Here is a 19288-nt window from a genome sequence, read left to right as displayed (position 1 = left end):
AAAAGTAGGACTGGTAACACAATTCATTTTTTCGCCTCAGTCGCCATTTTAGAGTAGTGTTGCAGTTCTCGACGCAGCTGTAAGGCCAACTCGCCAAAGTCAGCAAGTCGAAGATGTACCGAAGTAACAATTTACGATCTTGCATAAGCTAATTTCTTCTTTGTCTCTCTCTGCGCGGAGAAAATAAATATGAAAGGTTTGGACTGAGACATAGAATAAGAATAAGACACTGATGGCGGTGCCACCTGCATAATTTTATTTTATTTGCCTATTTTATACCCAGATAAAAATAAACTACTTCCCGAAGGAGTATAGCAACAAAGTTTTGCTAAAGACAAGAAACCTCATGTGCATACCCTCTCGTCAGTGTTCTCGAGATATAACCTTTATGCTGAGCCTGAAACTGTCATATTAAACTGCGATGTTCTGGTTGTTTTTTTTTGCGCGGAAGAACCTAGAAGGGCTCAAGAAAGGGAAATAGTTTATGCTGCCTTCCTTTTATACCAGCATTCCTATTGTACGCAAAGAGGAAATAATATCTGGACCAAGATATCCGCTACCTACTTAAGCGGCCGTTATCTTCCACGTCTGCGAAAGTGCATGGCTTTAAAAGATGCAGTTCACCACATCCATAACATTCAGTAGAATGATGTGTCATATTTATGAGCCCTGAGACACATTCGCAACACTTGTCCTGTGTGATTCAGAAGTATAACAGCAAGGTAATCACCTGTAATATTGAATAATGGCATTAGACCAACCGCTTTTGCTATTATTATGCACGTAATAATGAAGTAGGTGTCCAATATATGGTGGATTATAAAAAATAACCTAGATGTAGATTCCCACAAATAAAGTGAAACGATTTAAATACTGTGGTATTCCCTACAAAATCTCATTTGGAATAGGGACAGTGATAAAAATTATGGATGAGAGGGTCCCCTTTGGAATCAGTCATAATTACGGACTCCTGAGTTTCATTGATCCAGCATCGGACATCAAAGTTGGCGCGCAAACTATTTGGCTGGCTTTGTCCCGTCGAAAGCTCCAGATAACCCCATTTAAGAACAGCTTAATATCGCTTTCTGCGAGAATCTCATCCACAATGCGGCAACTATGATTTAGTTGGGATAGTTGAAGGCTTTTTATTGATTGCTAGGCAATGAATGCTAAAAGTCAAGTGCAGATCTTTAAATGAAGACAGCTTTAAATAGAGTCACTCTACGGCCCTTAGTTTCAGTACTCTGAAGTTGGTCTTCAACGTTTTCTAATCATATGTTAATCGCCGGATAGGGTGTCCATTAATAAACGCTGTTAGGGGGCAGCAGCCTCACAAAGGCTTTCATTTTTTTTTAAACCTTAAGAAAAGTAATTCATTCCTCATTGAAACAAACTTCTGAAAAATAAATCTTATTTTGATTCACGTTTCAGGCATTCACGAGACGAAGCTTAATGCGTGACAACTTTCCCATCTAGAAAAATGCGACAGTCTTTGAGTCATGAAATTAAATATCCTGCTTAGACACTTCTCAGCGCTATAGCCACTATTGCTTGAGCTCGTTTGTACATCTATCAGTGACACAGTTACGTTGAATTCGTTATTCTGAACCCTAATGCTTCTAACATTTTAAGTTCACAGAATCGAGATCAGAATGGAGATGCAGCGAATATCTTGCAGAATACTTTTATTCCTTCGAATTTTCTCCATCCCGCACAGGTTACGCATACTTTTTCATATAATCATGTTCTAATGCAACAAAACTTTGTTTCTAAGTATTATTCGTCACAAAAATTTTCAATCGAAGTTTTATCTCTTTTTCTCCTTCATTCGTTTATAGGGGATTTATTTATGTTGCAGCATTATTAAGCCCATTCATTATTTAACGTAAAAACTACTAGCATTGCCCAAAACACGAGCCTGTATCGAGGTCCCTACCAACCTCTTCTTTCGACGAAACGATACCCTGTAAAATCGATAACCTCGAGGGCTGACAGGGCTTATTGCTTTTGCAGTGCAGTGAAGGAATTACTTCTGGAACCGAAATGCGCCTGCTAGGGCAGAATATTTGGTCACGGGCATTTTTGTTTCACATAGCTGCTGACAAGAAACGATGTCTCAGGTTAGCGTGCTCCATGGTCTCTATTTTTCATCCCCCTTTTTTGTGTAGCTTCTCCTAAACGAGAAAGCATGAAACCAAGTTAAGAAGGCAGCATGGATAATCAGGATTCATTATCTTTGATGACTATATGGGCCTCTTGCTTTTGTGGGGAAAATGGACAAACAGCCGCTCAAGGTTGCTTAGAAGAAGTGATGAACAGGTGCCGACAAACCATGAACTGTAAAGTCTTAATAGCGCTATTCATTACATTTACACCAGCATGCAAGTAGAGGCTTCATTTTGTTCTTCATGTGTCTCAACGTCGAAGCGTCATCAGTGACACAAAAACTGAAATATTCCGATCATTTAGGCAAACTTTTCGGAAGCCCCATAATTATTTCACACCTGCATTACTTCTTCAAAATCATCAATAAACAGTGCAATGAAACATCCTCCAACAAAACTTTGTCTTTTCCAGAGCCTCGAAACACTGGACAATGGCAAGCCGTTTACTAATGCTCAGGGTGACGTTGCGTTCGCCATCACTTGTCTTCGCTACTGCGCTGGTTTTGCGGACAAAGTACATGGCAAAACAATACCATTAGGTGAGTTGAAAAATTATGTTTCTTTTAGAGCCCGCCTGTCTGAGACTTTAAATCGTTTGTGTCCCGTTTATAAACAAACAATATTTCAACATTAACTCCCTTATAACTTTCCTGGGAGCACACCGCAAGCAGCCTTCTTTTTTTCTTAGAGGTGTTCGAATGCTCGGACAAAGGTCGTATGTTTTAGCTATTACAAATGAAGGGTTTCATAATACATTTATAAAGGGACGAAATGCAATACGGCCCTTTGTTTTACGAATTCAGGCCGCATTGAAGCACCTCGGACGGTGTACATCAGGCCGGTTCCCTCCCCAATGCGTCTCTCTTAGTTACGCGGTTGACTAATAACTACGCTAAATTACTACGCTAATGGGTATATTTAACCGTATTATGACCGAGCTAAAAAATTTTCACCAAGGGCCCTTTTCGCACTTGCATCATATTAGTGGATTAATTGCTCCTTGCAATTATAGTTGGCGGTCTCCTTAATTATTACGGTATTAGCAACGCCGCACTAAGGCAGAAATCACCGGTTTGAAATCAGATGGGAATAAAATTTTGCAACAAAGAAGCAGTCTTGTTCCTTTTTCGTATCGTTACCTGTCGTTAAACTATAAGACAATCCCTTTTACTAGAGAGATTTAGCTTACCGGGATCCCCGATCCGCCACCGTGACCCTATACAGCGCGTGGGCGCCCACACATCCAGTATGGGCGCCATCTATCGACTACAAGGGGTCGGGGCATGCGCAGCGAAGCGCGCGGTGGCGGATCACGGTAGCGGATTGCGGATCACGGTAACCTAAAAATAGAGAGATTTAGCTTACCATGATCCGCGATCCGCCACCGTGACTCTCTACCGCGCGTGGGCGGGGCGCTCAAGCTGATTGGTCCCGACGCGGTAGGTCTGTGTGCCGACATCCAGTATGTGGCGCCATCTATAGGCGTCAAGGGGGGTATGGCATGCGCAGTGGAACGCGCGGTGGCGGATCCCAGTAGTGGATCGCGGATCACGGTAAGCTAAAACTCTCCACTATCTGCTATCTTCTTCCTAGCACTGGCATACCTACCTCCCAAAGACAAGCGCCTACATATTTTCTTTTTGCCTTCGGGAAACTGATTGGGTTGCAGTGGCTCAATGTTCAGCTGCTGTCACTTTTGTTTTACAGATGGCGCTGCGTTCGTCTACACAAGGCGAGAACCGGTGGGAGTGGTCGGGCAAATCATACCCGTAAGTGTTAGTTCTTGCAAAATTATCTTCGCTCTTTCTTCTGTTCGAAAATAAGCAGCCCCTTCTGCGGAAAGCTCGGTGGGAAAGGGGTCGACATTGTTACGGAATAATGAACAATTTTGTTCACTTGAAAAATTTAATCATCAAAGTACTGGCTAATCCAGCGAGCCCAGGTTTAGCAAAATATATTGTTCTCCAATTCTTTTCCTTGTGGAGCACCCACAAGCGCTATGCATAATAGTCCAATATATAAGACGTACTACGGAACCACCGTTAAATGTTATTGATTAACAAGGACCACATTATCGTTCATTCCTGGACTACATTATATCGGCCAACCTTTTTTAATTTACGTGACCATATATCCTTCCTCCTTCATAACATTCCTTTTGTGCCCCCAGGCAATAAACATCACAAAAAAGTGTTAAGTAGTGTAAGTCAGACAATCTGGAGAACTGTTTTAGGACTTCTGTGGCTCACATTTCATTTGCGGTACATTGAGACTGGATGACCTAACTTCGCGTAACATAAAACGTTCTTTTTCATTAGTCGGGGCAGTTGAACTATATGCCAATGTATCCTTTTTTCACATAAATAACGTGATGAGCTCATTTCGCTATGTTTTCTTTTTTTCTGCTTCCCTAGCCAAAGATCTCAGATTTCTGCTTAAATTCATGCCTCATTCATACAGTATATCATTCAGTTCTCGCCTCCCATATCAAAGAATTTTTCACATGCTCGATGCAGGATATGATTACTGAAAAAAAAGAAGCACCCTCGAGTTGACCGTTTCCAGTTCTGGACGTCATTCTATTGCTCATACAGCTTTGGCTAAAGCAGAAAGGCAGCCAGTTAATTCTATTTCCTGACCTGTTTGGTGCTATCTCAACCACTAGAAATATTTTGATTTCTTAACCTAGCAACAGGCATACAATGCGATGTTTTCCTTAGAAATCAAAGGTAGTGTAAAAACATTAGTGCTTCGTTGCTTACACAAGGATAAAGTACACCACAAACAGCAACACTTGGAGGCCCGTTGCGAAACATTGAAGCTTTTCTGCTGCATACGAAGCAATTAAACTACAAAGAAAGAGGTATTCATTTCGTTTTTCATGTAGACAATATTTATAGCAAAATTCATGTTGTTTTACGCATCGAAGAACCATGCAAAGGTAAAAACGTAGTACCCACAAGTAGTTTCAAAAATACTTTTGGAACATTTCTGTTGTCTGATCTCATAACTCAGATTAAGACTATAATACAATCTGATTACATTCGTTTTTACTTTTCTTCGCATAATAACGACGCAGTTCAAGGATCCTTGTAGAAAATTTGGCTAATTACACAGAATTAACAAGAAGGGCACAAGGCTCGTGTATTATAAAAACATAATACCCTTATCAGACGCCCTCAGTGATTTTTCAAAGACATGTTATCCCGTCATGGCATTAGTGTGCACACAAGCCTTTCTCAAAGCTCGCTGGCTACAGCTGATAAACTGAAACTATTTAGTCCGAAATAAACGCAAGCGCATAATATATCTTGCGAAAAGTACATACATGCCACTCTTTCAGAAGCTACATAGAACAGCTGCACTAGGAAAGAGAGTCAACCTCTATTATCGGGCTCCTTGTGCAGCTTCGGTGCAGGCTTGTACAGTTACAAATATATATGACCAATCAAAATATAAATTATCTTCTCTGAATTTTATCTTATTACAAAGCCAGAGAACTAATTAAAAATTACAAAAAGAAATCAATTAGAACTACGTACATGATTTTCTTTTGAATTCTTATTGTCATACCGCAAGTTTACTTGGACTAGCAAATGAACTATAAAAACGTTCGTTGACATTTTTGCAAACGTTGTTTTTCGGGGTTGTCGCTAGTATCCTCACGTTTTCTCACAGGGACTTCTGCAGCCACATTCAAAGCTCTCTCAATATGTGCACTGTGCTAAGTTTCGAATATACCGCCTGGATGCTTGCGCAGTAGCTATTGTTTACACAACGCTTTAATGTCTGTAACTGACTTCTTTATCAAATGCCGCGCTTACCTTTTGTTGGCTCCCTGAGCACGCCATTGAAAAGCTGAAACCATTGCATGTGGGTCATTTCTTAGCATGATTAGATGCGAACTGTGCTGTGGAAACGTAGCACGGATGGTTAATTTCGTCGGCCAACGGCAAATGGTGCTCCTGACTGCGATTGTCACCCCCCCCCCCATTAACCTTGCTTCGGTGGTGCAGGGCCATATCTCTAGCACTGGAGTGTGCATTGTCGTTACAAAGGCTTATTATAGGATGCATTCACTTTATCACCGTGGTGATTAGTCGTTTTCGTTCTGGAACCACGAATGTAAACAGGATAAGTGAAACAAAATTAATTTTATATTTAGATCCTTTTTCTCGGGTTGAATTGCCAGTCTTCCTGATCACAACCACCATATACGCAGGCACCCATAAAATATATTTTTGCAAAAAGCAAAAGAAAGAAATGAATGCTGTTTTTTAGCGGTCCTCTAACTCAAAACCCTTATATCGTAAATGCAGTGGAACGGACCGATCGTGATGGTGGCCATGAAGATCGGGCCTGCTCTCGCCATGGGCAACACTGTGGTACTCAAACCCGCTGAGCAGACCCCTCTCACCGCGCTGGTTGTAGCCAGCTTCTTGGTGGAAGCTGGCTTTCCTCCAGGTGTGGTCAACATCGTGCCAGGGTACGGCAAGACCGCGGGTGCTGCCGTCGCCAGCCATCCCGACATTGACAAAGTGGCTTTTACAGGATCTACTCAGGTACTGACTGGCTCTATTTTGAAACTTCGTTATTAGTACCACTGATGTCCTTACCAGTTTCGCCATTAGTAGCGATATTCGCACCGGATGGTGCGAATATCGGTACCAGCCAAATTCCACTACCGGCCAAATTCCCGTCTCCGTCTATCTGGTCACACTCAGCTTAAAAGAACGGATTTTTTATTTGATGCACTGGGCTAAAAAAGACGACGACTAAACACGTAAAGAACAGGACAAGCGCAAACTCACAACTAAGTTTATTTGAAGAAACAGACGAAAAGACGAAATATATAGAGAAACAAACATGCACCAGCAGGGAGCCGCCTGATAGTAAAAAAAAGAAAAACATTACATTTCAAGTTTATATTTCAAACGCAGTGCATTTTTACAATCATGTCTATTTACCAACTCGCCCAATTTTATACCTTACAACAGATTTTTACGACGACAAAGACAAATTCGTGCTGTTAGCTTATCGGGAGAGATCTCTTTCCCCTTATTATCTAGGTGGGGAACCTGCCACCCCCCCCCCCCCCCTCGCCCCTAGATGTGTACGTGGCTATCAATATGAGGCCACGTGCCAAATGAGATGGTTATATGACTAAATGTCAACGGTCACGTGTGAGACACCACATCTCCGCTTAGATGGGTTGCGTTACCCATGGTTTCTGAGATTGATACTCGCAAAGTTCCTCCTACGTGGCCCGAATGACTTAAAACAGGACATGAAAGCCTAAACGCCAAAAGTAACATCACGTTACGACAAAACTGTTCATTGTTCCTTTTCTGTATCCCTCGTGTATTTGTTCGCTCAGCATGATTTCTTTTAAACAATGTGAGATAGTAATGATTAAAAGCTATTTATTTTAATGTTCCTACTCAATCCCACTTACAGGTTGGCCGGCGTATACTTCAAGCTTCTGGAGCTTCCAATCTCAAGAAAGTGTCACTCGAATTAGGGGGCAAGAGTCCCCTCATCATCTTCCCGGACGCAGATCGTGAGTGGCTCTGTCCATCCGAACTTCAGTTGCATGTCTTGCTCCTCAAGTGGTTTACTTCAGTTGACTTATTTCTTTCGTTTGTTTTATTTACACACGTCTTGAAAAAATTCGCGTAAGTTTCGCCAGGCGGCAAGGTTGTATTCATAGAACAATGCATACGAGGTTAAAGGAGCAAATTGCGTGTTAATCGACATGTCAAACAAAATGGGCCGCGCACACAAACAAGGAACTCCTTGAAAGGAAACACCCACGCGCATCCCCAACTGCCACCGAACGCTTCTAGTGGAACAATTTGAAGCCAGAGTGTGTGCAAAAAATCCTAAGTTGGCTGTTTACGACGCCCAGCGCTGCCAGAAAAGCAACGCCGCCCGCAACAGATGCAGGCCTCCTGCCGCCATCGGGCAGAAGGCCTGCACGAAACCGGGCGAGGAACACGTGGCTAGGAAAGATTCTCTATTAAGCACCCCGTGTGTGCCACAATGACAATCTTCTGCCGGCGCCAATGTGCACATTATAAAGCACTTGATGAACAGTTACCCCAGGTTTGTTCAGCTTGTCCGATAAACTGTGGTAGACGTTGTCTCTCGATAACACGTGTACAGGGTGGGCACCACAAGATGCTCTCATTTCTTTTTTTGCGTTCATGAAAAGTTGCGTGATGAGGTAACGACCGCGCATCTGTTGGGAGGTGGACATTTAGCGTAGACATATAGTCCTGAATTTTTCATCGAAAGAGGACTAAGCGGCCAAAACAGCAAAAATGACTTCTCAAATAATGGCTTACGATGCACCAAACATTATGAGGAAACATAATACTCCGTCTTTAATTGTATGACGCGATAACGTAGGCACCACCTCATACCTCTGCTTTAACCAAGTCGCATAAACGGGTATCATTAAGGGTAGAAAGCTGCGCTCTCAGAATCGCATCAATGTACCTGCGTGGCCCAGGGAAAACGTGAACGCAAGGCTCCTGGCAGGATGATTCTGATATCACCCTTCTATGTGAAACGGGACACCTAAGTTGGCAGCTCCTGCCAACCGTAACATCAGGCAGCCCTAAGTACAGGCAGTACGCACCCATTTCACGTGCCAGCTACCACCTGCCAGCACTAAGCTCATGATCGTTCGCTCACAACGCTGAAGTCGACGCCAGAGTTTCGGTCAACGGGGTATATAACGTGGAGGTTTCCGAACATCTGAAGCTAGCGCTCTTCCACTTTTCTGGATTTTATATCGCTGTGAGCTATTTGTGATCTCGTCATCCTTCGGGATGGCGGGCGCACGACCCCTGCGCCCACCCGCCACCATCGAACAGGCTACGGCGTACTCGACGGGTCACCTCGACGTCGCGGACGTGGAGCTTCCAGACTCGGCAGATGAGTCCACAGTGACTGAAATGGATTCTGACAACAGCTACACACCTGTACAGTCGCGCCGCCTGAAAAGGAAGCTGCTCCGAACATCAGTAATGAGTGAGACACCAAAAAAAAAATGCTAAAAGCAAGGGATCTTTTCCGTGGCCTTCGTACCAACAACGGCAACGGCGAATCTGAATGTGATAAACAGACAGCACCTGACCCAGTTTTTCGACCAGCTGGTTCCCGGTGAAGTTGACGAAGTCAGAATTAATCCCTGGAAGAATGTCCTGACCGCGGATGTCAAATCACAGGCTACAGTGGACAAGCTGAAAGGAATTGGTGCGCTAGGCAACATGCCGGTCCGTTCCTTTCTTGCACATGGAAAAAAGACTACTGCAGGTGTAATCACCGACGTTGACCCCGAGATAAGTGAAAGCGATCTCTGCACGCTGATCAAATCTACGGCGCGCATTGTGGATGTTCATCGTTTCGGCCGCTCAAAGTGCGTTAAATTAGTCTTTGAAACTGAATCCCTCCCATCCCACGTTAAAGTGTGCTATGTGAGACACCCAGTTCGGATGTATGTTCCAAGACCTGTTCAGTGCCACAAATGCCACAAGATCGAACATGTGAGCGCCGTTTGTCGAAACGAGGTATACGCAGTTGTACGCATCCTCATGACACATGCCAGACGGAGACTGTCAAGTGTGCGAACTGCTCGGGTGCCCATGAAGCGACGGCTAAGGACTGTCCTAAAATTCGGAACGAAAAACGTATACTAAAAAAGATGGTGAGAGATAACTCGACTCATCAAGAAGCGGCCGCGTCTATTCGTCGTCGCAAGCACCGTTCCCGACGCCGACACAAGGAATCGGAAGGCAAGCCTAGCCTCGATAAGTCAACTTCAGAGTTAACGTCAGCTCAGATGTCACAACAGATTGAGTCTAATCCCGTTAAGAGTACTCTTGCTGTAATGTCGCAGACAGTGTCACAGGCCAAGGATTAGACAGAAGCTGTTGTATTACCTACCGCCTCTGATTTTGAGTGGCCTGCTCTACCATCAAAGGCCAACGCCAGGCCTCATCCCAGTTTGGTTGCCACACGTAATGAAAATTCCGACAACCCCGACAGCCAGCAAGTAAAAGAAATGCTGAAACAACTGGTTCGTTCAATGCGGGTGCTGCTTTCTAGAATCAACACGCAAACAGCAAAGTTTGCTGTTCAGTTTTTGGACGCATTTGAGCCGCTCTTGGCGGCATTGCAATAATTCACAATGGCGCAACAAACTAACCCCACCTCTGTGACGATGCACTTGCGCCGCAGTGTAGTAATGCAATGGAATGCCCGAGGCCTGCGTGGTCGGCTGAGTGACATCCGACAGCTGGTACAGAAGTACCGCTTTCCTGTGATTGTGATCTGTGAGCCCAACATGCCGGCTGCTTTCCGCGTTTCTGGATATGTTCTGCTATGGTCTAGAGAAGCAGACGAAACAAGCAAAGTGCTGGTATGTGTACGCCAAGACATTGCGCACGTCCGCCATGCTCTGCAGCCCCCACAACACGAACCACTACATTTGTTTGACGTTACCCCTGAAAGGACGAGTATGTTCTGTAATTGGCGCTTATATTCCACCGAGGGATGGCTTGGACAAATCATATCTATTTTCAACAATCCAGTGTTGTGCAGCTCCTCGTATTATTGTGGGGGACTTTAATGCTCACCACCCTCAGTGGGGTAGTGCCATAATGAGCAATAGAGGAAGAGACCTGGCAGACTTTATGCATACGCACGATCTTGTCAATATAAACGACGGCTCACCGAAGTTTCTACGCGGAACAACCTACAGCAGCTGCTTGGATGTGGCGTTTGTTTCCAGAAGCCTCCATCCTTCCGTTTCTTGGTGTAGTGATGTGGAAACACATGGGAGTCATCACATACCAACCTACATATGCATCAAGTGGTTTGCACCATCCACTTCACCCCGTGTGCAATACACAGACTGGCCCGCCTTTAGGGCAACGGTGGAGACTTCCAGCGTGGACCTCCAGTCACCATCTCAAATAGAGGGACTCATTACTTCCTCTCTCAGTGAGAACACTCGCTATGTTAGTGTGCCGGTGTCAGTGTCCAGCATCGACGTGGAATTCGAGCGGCTTCGCGCGATCCGTCGGCGGGCTGAAAGGAAGTACAGAAGAACGAAATCCGCGCAAGATCTCGCACTTTCTCGCCGAGCTAAACGACAAGTTTTGCGCCACCTGGAGAGGTTAGGACGACAACGTTGAAGACAATTCTGCTCAACACTGGATCCCCGTAAGCCCCTGTCGCGTATTTGGCATGTTGCGAGAAGCTTGCGCACACCTCCGCGAGAAAGGCACCCTTTTCGTGCCCTGGACCTTTACCAACGCCGCAACGAAGTTGACGTAGCTGAAGATTTTTGTAAAATAGTGGTGGGCACAAACCAGGCATAGTTACCAATTTCAGAGGTTTTTGCACCACCTTCGCCGAATGATCAATACGACATGCCCTTTACAATAGCTGAATTAGACGCCGGTCTTGCTGCTTGTCGGCATTCATCTGCACCTGGTCCTGACGGGATTACTTATTCTTATCAAACCTAGGCAAGAATAGTAGAACTGCACTACTTAATTATTCCAATGATATATGGGCTTCTAGTACTGTTCCTGAACACTGGAAAATTAGCCGCCTGGTTGCTCTTTTGAAGCCTGGAAAGCCTCCTCTTGAACTTACCTCATACCGGCCAGTTGCCCTAGCACGCTGTGTTGGAAAAGTTATGGAGCGCATGGTGCTGGCAAGACTTGAGTGGTATCTAGAGAGTAAGGATTTTTATCCGAATATGATGACTGGATTTCGCCGCGGACGCTCTTCCATTGACAGCGTCATCGACCTTGTGGCGACAGTAGAACACGAAAAGCGTCACCGTCGACTAGTAGCTGCTGCCTTTTTATATATACAGGGAGCTTACGACAAAGTCCTCCATGAAGCTATTCTTGATGGACTTGACGACGTGGGAGTTGGTGGCCGGCTGTAATTGTGGATTGTAAGCTATCTCAGCGGCCGCTCTGTTTACATGACTACGCCTGAAGGAGATACTACCCGCTTTCATGTCGGTCGTGGAGTTCCACAGGAAGGAGTTCTCAGCCCAACTTTATTTAACGTTGCGCTAATTGGCCTGGTGAGTGAACTGCCAACTAACATCCACATAGGTGCATATGCTGACGACATCTGCATCTGGGCCTCTGGTTCGACGCGCCCACAACTACGTGCGAGGCTGCAACGAGCTGTGTCATCAACATCGATGTGCTTACGGCGTCAAAGTTTATTTTTAGTGGCAGAAAAGTGTGCAGTGATCGCGTTTACGGGAAAATGTGTCAGCCGCTACCCGATTACCCTTCATGGAGTCGTAATACCATACGTCTCCAGGCACAGATTCTTGGGAGTAATTATTGACCACCTACTATCTTGGTCGAACCATATTGCTATGGTAAAGAAAAGGCTAATTAATTTTTTCCATGTACTTCGTTACATAGCTGGCATAAAATATGGGGTCCAACTGAGCTCTCCTTAATACGGCTTTACGAGGCTCTGTTTGTTGGCTACATCCGGTACAGTCTCCCAGTACTCTCTAGTATGAGCATTTCCTGCTCGCAGACTTTAGAGAGCGTGCAAGCGCAGGCACTGAAAATATGCCTTCGACTGCCCAGATGCACCTCTAACAAAGGCACAATTGAAGAGGCACACGCTCGCCCAATGTCCATATACTTGTCACACGAACCACTTTGTATATATTTACGAGCACTTACAAGACACCGTTTTCACCCACTCAACAAGATTCTGGATGAGAGGCCGGACTGCAGTTTTACAAGTGCACTCCGCTGCCATCAGTCGCAAGTACCGACAGGATATGCCCTCCCATATCGTCTCACCCAACCACCATGGACGATGGATAAACATTTGGTGCACCTTCGTGTTCCCGGAATACTACAGAAATCAATGGTACCAATTAGTGGACTCAAACAACTTACTCTGGCACACATCTGGTCAGAATATCCCAATTATATTCACGTATACACCGATGGATCTGTGTCAGCACGGGCATCCGCTGCAGCTGTGGTCATACCAGCTCAGAAAACGACTCTGTATTTCCTTTTGGGACATACCTCTACATCAACCTCTGCCGAGCTTGTAGCCATTCGGGAATCTATTCGCTATATATGTGTGGAACCACCTCAAAAATGGTGTATATTCACGGACTCGAACACTGCATTACAAATTTTGGAAAACTTCTTACGCCACACTGCCTATCAGTCCCTGGCACTAAACATTATGGAGCTCATCACATCTGCCCAGCTGCAAGGCCACATGATAATGTTTCAATGGATTCCTGCCCACTGCGGCCTCCATGGGAATGAGCAGGCCGATGTTGAAGCGAAAAGCGCACTCATCAATGGCTTCCAAACAGCTGTGCCTTTTTCAAGAGCGGATACGACGTGTCTTCTAAAGAGTTGTATGAATATTGCTACAGCAGCTTACTGGGCTCAACCAGACGCCCGAAACATCCGTCTAAGAAGGCTCGATCGAACATTTAAATTTAATGTTCCGCGTGATATTCCGCGTCATCAGGCATGCTTGATACATAGACTTCGTTTAAACGTGGCTTTCACGCGCAAGTACTTACATTTAATTGGACAGATGGACTCACCGGAATGTTCAACTTGTGGCATCCCAGAGACTGTGGACCATGTATTATTGGTGTGCCCAGAGTATGCGAACGAAAGAAATGTGCTAGCTGCTTCCTTGAAGCGTTTAGACAAGAGGCCTCTGTCGGAGGAACTGCTGCTGGGCGCTTGGCAGGACAAGGGGAAGGGCGTCCAGGCAGTGCGTGCTCTTTGCCGTTATTTGAGCGCCAGCGGACTTGATTCGCGCTTGTAAAGCAAGCTGCTGTGTCTGTATATATATTTCATATGCCTTCTCCCACATCGTCACCCATCATGACCTTCTTTCTTCTCTCCTTCCCCTTTCCCAGTGCAGAGTAGCAGGCCAGATTTGAATTATTCGGGCCAACCTATCTGCCTTTTCCTTTGAATAAATCCATCTATCTAGATCAGCAGCACGGCATTCCATGATGGCCAATATTTTGGGCAGGGCTCATTTCACTAAGAGCAATGAAAGATTTCAAACGATTTTTCTCACAAAACTGTATAGCGGTACACAGTAAATTCGTTTCAACGCTCTCAGTCACAGCTTGAGTCTTTCAAATACGTTATTAAGCGTTTCCACTAATTATAATGTAATATGTATAATAAAAATCCTCTCTGCAGTTTTTATTAGGTACAGCAGGAAACTTATTAAGTCAACCCACTTTTTCAGAGAGCAGTCCGCCCTGAAGCTATATTTTATTTTACAAGCTGGTCGCAACACAACGAAACACACAACGAAAACGCATCTGGACAAGTCACAAAAGTGCGCACAGCAATGCTGCGCTTCGACAATTTTGGTCGGCGGCGGTAGTGCCGCAGAGTAGAAGCACAATCATGTTCCCGCCGCGGTGGTGCAGTTGTTAGGGCGCTCGTCTGCTGTATCTAAGGATGCAGGGTCTCCTCTCTGCCGGGCGGCTGCTTTTCGATGGAGGCGATAAGCAAGGCATCCCTGAGCTCTCCAATATCACAGAACGTTAAAGAACCCCAGCGGGTGGAAACTTCCGAAGCCCTCTACTACCGCCTCTCACATAGCGTGAGTCGCTTTGGGACGTTAAACTCCATAAACCAAGCCAGAAGCTGTCATCTTGTGACTGTTCAAGATCACTCTTACCCTCTGTAATGTTGTGAACAGCTTATGAAACGCAGTACAATTAGGAGCCCGAATAAGTGCGATTGTTTGAACAGATACTGTTTAACATTCATATGTCAACTGCCTTAAACTAAACGAAGTTCACTACAAGGTAATCCAAGGAGGCGCAGATAAGGGTTTAGAGGAAAGCCTTTGCCTTCAGCAGCGCACTTCAATGTATTGTCGCTGATTAGGTCATATGCTTGTTCAGGTATAGAGCTGCCCGTCTGTATCATTATCTGTGTCACGCCTACCTCTAGGGAATCTCATTAATGAGGCCCTCTCCAAGCTCTTCTTACGTTGTTGCTCGCTCGGCTCTTGTGGCGTATGACCTTGCACGAAAATAACATACACATCAAATCCCCAATGAATGAAGAAATAACATAGGCAAAGGGATGCCTTGCTCCAAGTGTTTATGCTTTTCGAGTTAGTGATATGCCTAAAAAATGCTACCATCATCCATGCTCCGATATTCTACATGCGTTCCAAGATCCAAGTGTCTTGTACACACGATGTTTATCGCAGTGGACTTCGCCGCCTACGCGGCTCACGAAGGAGCATTCTACAATCAAGGCCAAGTCTGCTGCGCAGCTACTAGAACCTTCGTGCACGCCGACATCTACGATAAGTTTGTGGCCAAAGCAGTGGAAATGGCCAAGAAGAGAGTCGTTGGGGATCCCTTCGATGAACAGTCGGTCCAAGGCGCTCAGGTACTGATGTGAGCTGCAAGCACCACACATTCACTCTGTCAGGCTCTATGCTGAAGCTGTGCTCTCCCTGAAGTGCTCAGCTTGGTATTGATATTAAGTTAGCGACGATTTTGGATGTACCGCCCACTACCATCATTTTATGTTGTTGCTTTGTGGTTTATTTAAAGGCGTGATGAGAATTGGGGAAGGTGAGCATGGTGGCAGGAGCATTTAGTTCTGTTACCGTCTTTATTTGTGCCTGATATGGTTCGCATAATCAGATTTTATTGGTCCTTCTATCAATCCATTCCCAAATCTAAGTATGAATGCCTACCAATTGATCAGGTGTATTTTTTGTTAATTTCAAGAAGCAAACAGACAAACTCGCTGATTTGGTTTGTCCTTGATTGACCAGCTTGCTGCTGGGATACATCCTGACTGCTTGCTTCATAAACTTCGCAAATTGACTGAATTTTTGCTTAGCTGCTCTATTAATTTATGCATCCCTGAATTCAGTTGCTACTTCTGCATGTTCAGTTGATTGACTCTTATAATTTGTTTCATTAGCTGGTTCTGTCACTGAACAATGCGCAGAGAAACTACAAGAGCACTGAAGTGTGCTTCAGTGGAAAAATGCAAAAGCATTAGCGTGTTTTGCTGATGATGATCATGAATGATGTGACACTTCTCTGTCATGTGACTCCGGTGTGGCGTCATCACTTCTTGCAGGTCATCCTGAATCACCTGAAACTTCTCAGTGATGATGTCACGTGACGAGTACGAAGTGACATAGAATTGTCATGATGCTACATCTGTATAAACCATTTTGAGCTTTCGTTTAGGCCTCCTGGCACATTATGTGATCACATGACTAATCATAATTACACGACCTATTATTACTATTATTATGTCGCATGACTGAAATTTTGAGTATACAGCGCTGTATGACTTAGCATATACGCTACTATCTATGATATGAGTGATGAGACGCATACGCCGTACGATGTCGCTAACTCGTTCCTTCGCCCAAGGCCACGCAACGTAAACAAACGATCGTGTATTCCCTGTAGTGCCAGTAGTGTTCACCCAATTACAAAACTTTTAGTCATGTTTAGGTGTGATTTAATCAGTGGACCTGATAAAGCGGTACGACGTTGAAGATGAACGTCACGTTTAACACGTTTTACGATTACGGTTAGCCTTCGAGCCCGTTATTCTGGTGTTTCAGACTTTATCTCTTCAGTCCTTGGCGCTTGAGTACATGTTCAGGATCCTTAGTCTGCGCTTGACGGTTTAGCTGGTGGTTCACTATTAAATGACTGGCACATTTTTTGGCAATGTATTAAACCTCTTTATTCCAAGGCATACAAATGGAGGTGCGTACGCCCTTGCGTCTGAAGCGAAAGAGAAAATGCGTCACGTGAAGCCCGTTGCGCATGAAGCAACGTGGGAGCTGAGCCTGGCACAGAACTATCACATGCCGCCGTCCTATACTCACCGCCTCGGTTTCTCTACACATTCTGGCGTCGCATTTACTATGACAACCAGGTGTGGAGGCAATGCACAAACTTGAGAAGAAGAAAAGCTGTACGAGTGCTTTCGCACTAAAATAATTATTTGATCACCTCAGATCCGCCTTATAAGGTATAACGCGATAACTTAGGCTACCATCCGACCTATAAGTTCCTACTGAACCAAGCCACAAGAACATACCTGCGTCGCCTAGGTGAAGTATGTCTAATTCGTCATCCAAGAGCACTGGAATTTCGATTTTTATTATTCCACCTACCCACCTCGAATGAACAACCCGAGTTGGCACATCCTTCGAATTTCCTCACATCATGTGGTTATGGCCCACAAGAAAAGTCCCCTTGTCGAAACATGAGCTCGGCTTGCGAAGTGAGGCTTCCTCCTCCTCAACCATCGTTCAATGCTATTTCATACTGTGTAGCCATCTTCTTTCACTCGTTCTACCGTGGTCTCATTGAGTCGCGCAAACCAAGAATCAGTGCCCGCGGCCATGCACATGCCAGTATCATTCCCATGAATTTTTGCTCACACCGCCGACGCTGATTATTCTGAGTAACGTGACCTTTATTGCTATCGCGTTAATATTCGTGTTCACATAACTACGACAGAGTGGAACAGAAGTCACTGTCGCAGCGGCTACGGTGATGTAAGCACGCCCGTGCCTCGAAACCTTGGCGATGGTTGGGCCACCTTGCGTCTCATCTGGAAGGTTAAGCATGACCCCTTCCATTTTCTTCGTCAGCTCTCGCTTTAAAAAACCATTCCCCACTGATACATCCTGTACGCTAGAAACGGCTTTTGTTCAAACGCATGCTCGGGTCTTCCAAATAGACCTCTCTTCGTTGCGACGTACTTTCGGCTTTACAAGCGCACTTTGAAAACACAGTCCCCTACTGGCGCAGCAACTGTGATGTGTCTACGCTCTGAGTGCACAGCAAACTAAACTGTATACAGGAAGTCGGCACAAGAGAAGCCAGTCTCTCTGCGACTCTGCCGCCGCCATCTAAATACTTCGAATGTAACAAAATCTGCGACATCCTATGCCCATTTTCATTCCAAATGACCGTTTGACAGTCTTATTTATGGTGGACGAATTCGTTTGCTCAAAATTACTTCACGTGCTGTTTTATTCATACATCGATTCATTTTCATGGACTGACTGAGTCTGACTGACATGTTGATTGAGTTTTCAATTTATTTTTGGATGGAGTGGTGAACAAGCTGACAAGCATATTTATTTATTTATTTATTTATTTATTTATTTATTTATTTATTTATTTATTTTTTTATTTATTTATTTATTTATTTATTTATTTATTTATTTATTTATTTATTTATTTATTTATTTATTTATTTATTTATTTATTTATTTATTTATTTATTTATTTATTTATTTATTTATTTATTTATTTATTTATTTATTTATTTATTTATTTATTTATTTATTTATTGAATCACCTCGGGCAAGCAAAACGCTTTCAGCGTCCCGTAAATATGCCTATTTCTGCTGAACCTTTCTCTACGTCATTTCGGCTCGCAGATCGACGGAACACAGATGGAACGCATTCTCGGGTACATCAAGCTGGGCCAGAAGGAGGGGGCCAAGCTCCAGTGCGGTGGCGGCCGGCACGGCACACGTGGATACTTCGTCCAGCCGACCGTTTTCTCAGAAGTACAGGACAACATGACAATAGCCAAGTAAGGTCACACTATTTGTCTGTTACATATTTATTAAAAATACGGCTAAGGGCGCACGTGCGGTAGTGGGACTTTTTAAGAGAGGTTGGCGTATGCTCACGAGAGAAAATAATTCAAAACAATATCGAGCAACTGTGGCTACAATTGAGTTTTCATTGCAGCCCGCACAACTTCGCATGCTTCTAAGCTACCCTGGAGAACACGAATGACATTCCCTCCCATCCGCACAGCTCTGCATACATATTTGCTGTGCGTTGCAAAGTGCACAGCGTATAATGTATTTGCGTCGACATCAGTATGTGGAGATCAAGGTGTTTTAAGAGCAATCTAAGCATGGCGAATATAAAATTAAGGGACAATGTACACCCACGAGAAGCAGCGTCAGAGAAAACTTCCAGCTACATGTGCTATCTGCCCCGATATATTTCATGTTCT

The 19288-nt window shown here is 44.5% G+C and overlaps 1 protein-coding gene across 1 annotated transcript in view; it reads left to right on the top strand.

Moving 5' to 3' along the window:
• LOC146173104 (aldehyde dehydrogenase, mitochondrial-like) overlaps nt 1–19288 on the top strand; it is a 31406-nt gene that overhangs the window by 6180 nt on the left and 5938 nt on the right. Inside the window, exons 4-9 of the mRNA XM_084584081.1 lie at nt 2578–2704; nt 3873–3934; nt 6485–6727; nt 7623–7725; nt 15462–15646; nt 18696–18853. Of these exons, the coding sequence (XP_084440207.1) occupies nt 2578–2704; nt 3873–3934; nt 6485–6727; nt 7623–7725; nt 15462–15646; nt 18696–18853 (878 nt within the window). The remainder of the gene's footprint in view (nt 1–2577; nt 2705–3872; nt 3935–6484; nt 6728–7622; nt 7726–15461; nt 15647–18695; nt 18854–19288) is intronic.

Source organism: Amblyomma maculatum, chromosome 11, assembly GCF_055883805.1.
Source record: "Amblyomma maculatum isolate TAMU_Amacu chromosome 11, ASM5588380v1, whole genome shotgun sequence".
Taxonomy (NCBI): Eukaryota; Metazoa; Arthropoda; class Arachnida; order Ixodida; family Ixodidae; genus Amblyomma; species Amblyomma maculatum.
This window is presented reverse-complemented; position numbering and strand designations above follow the sequence as displayed.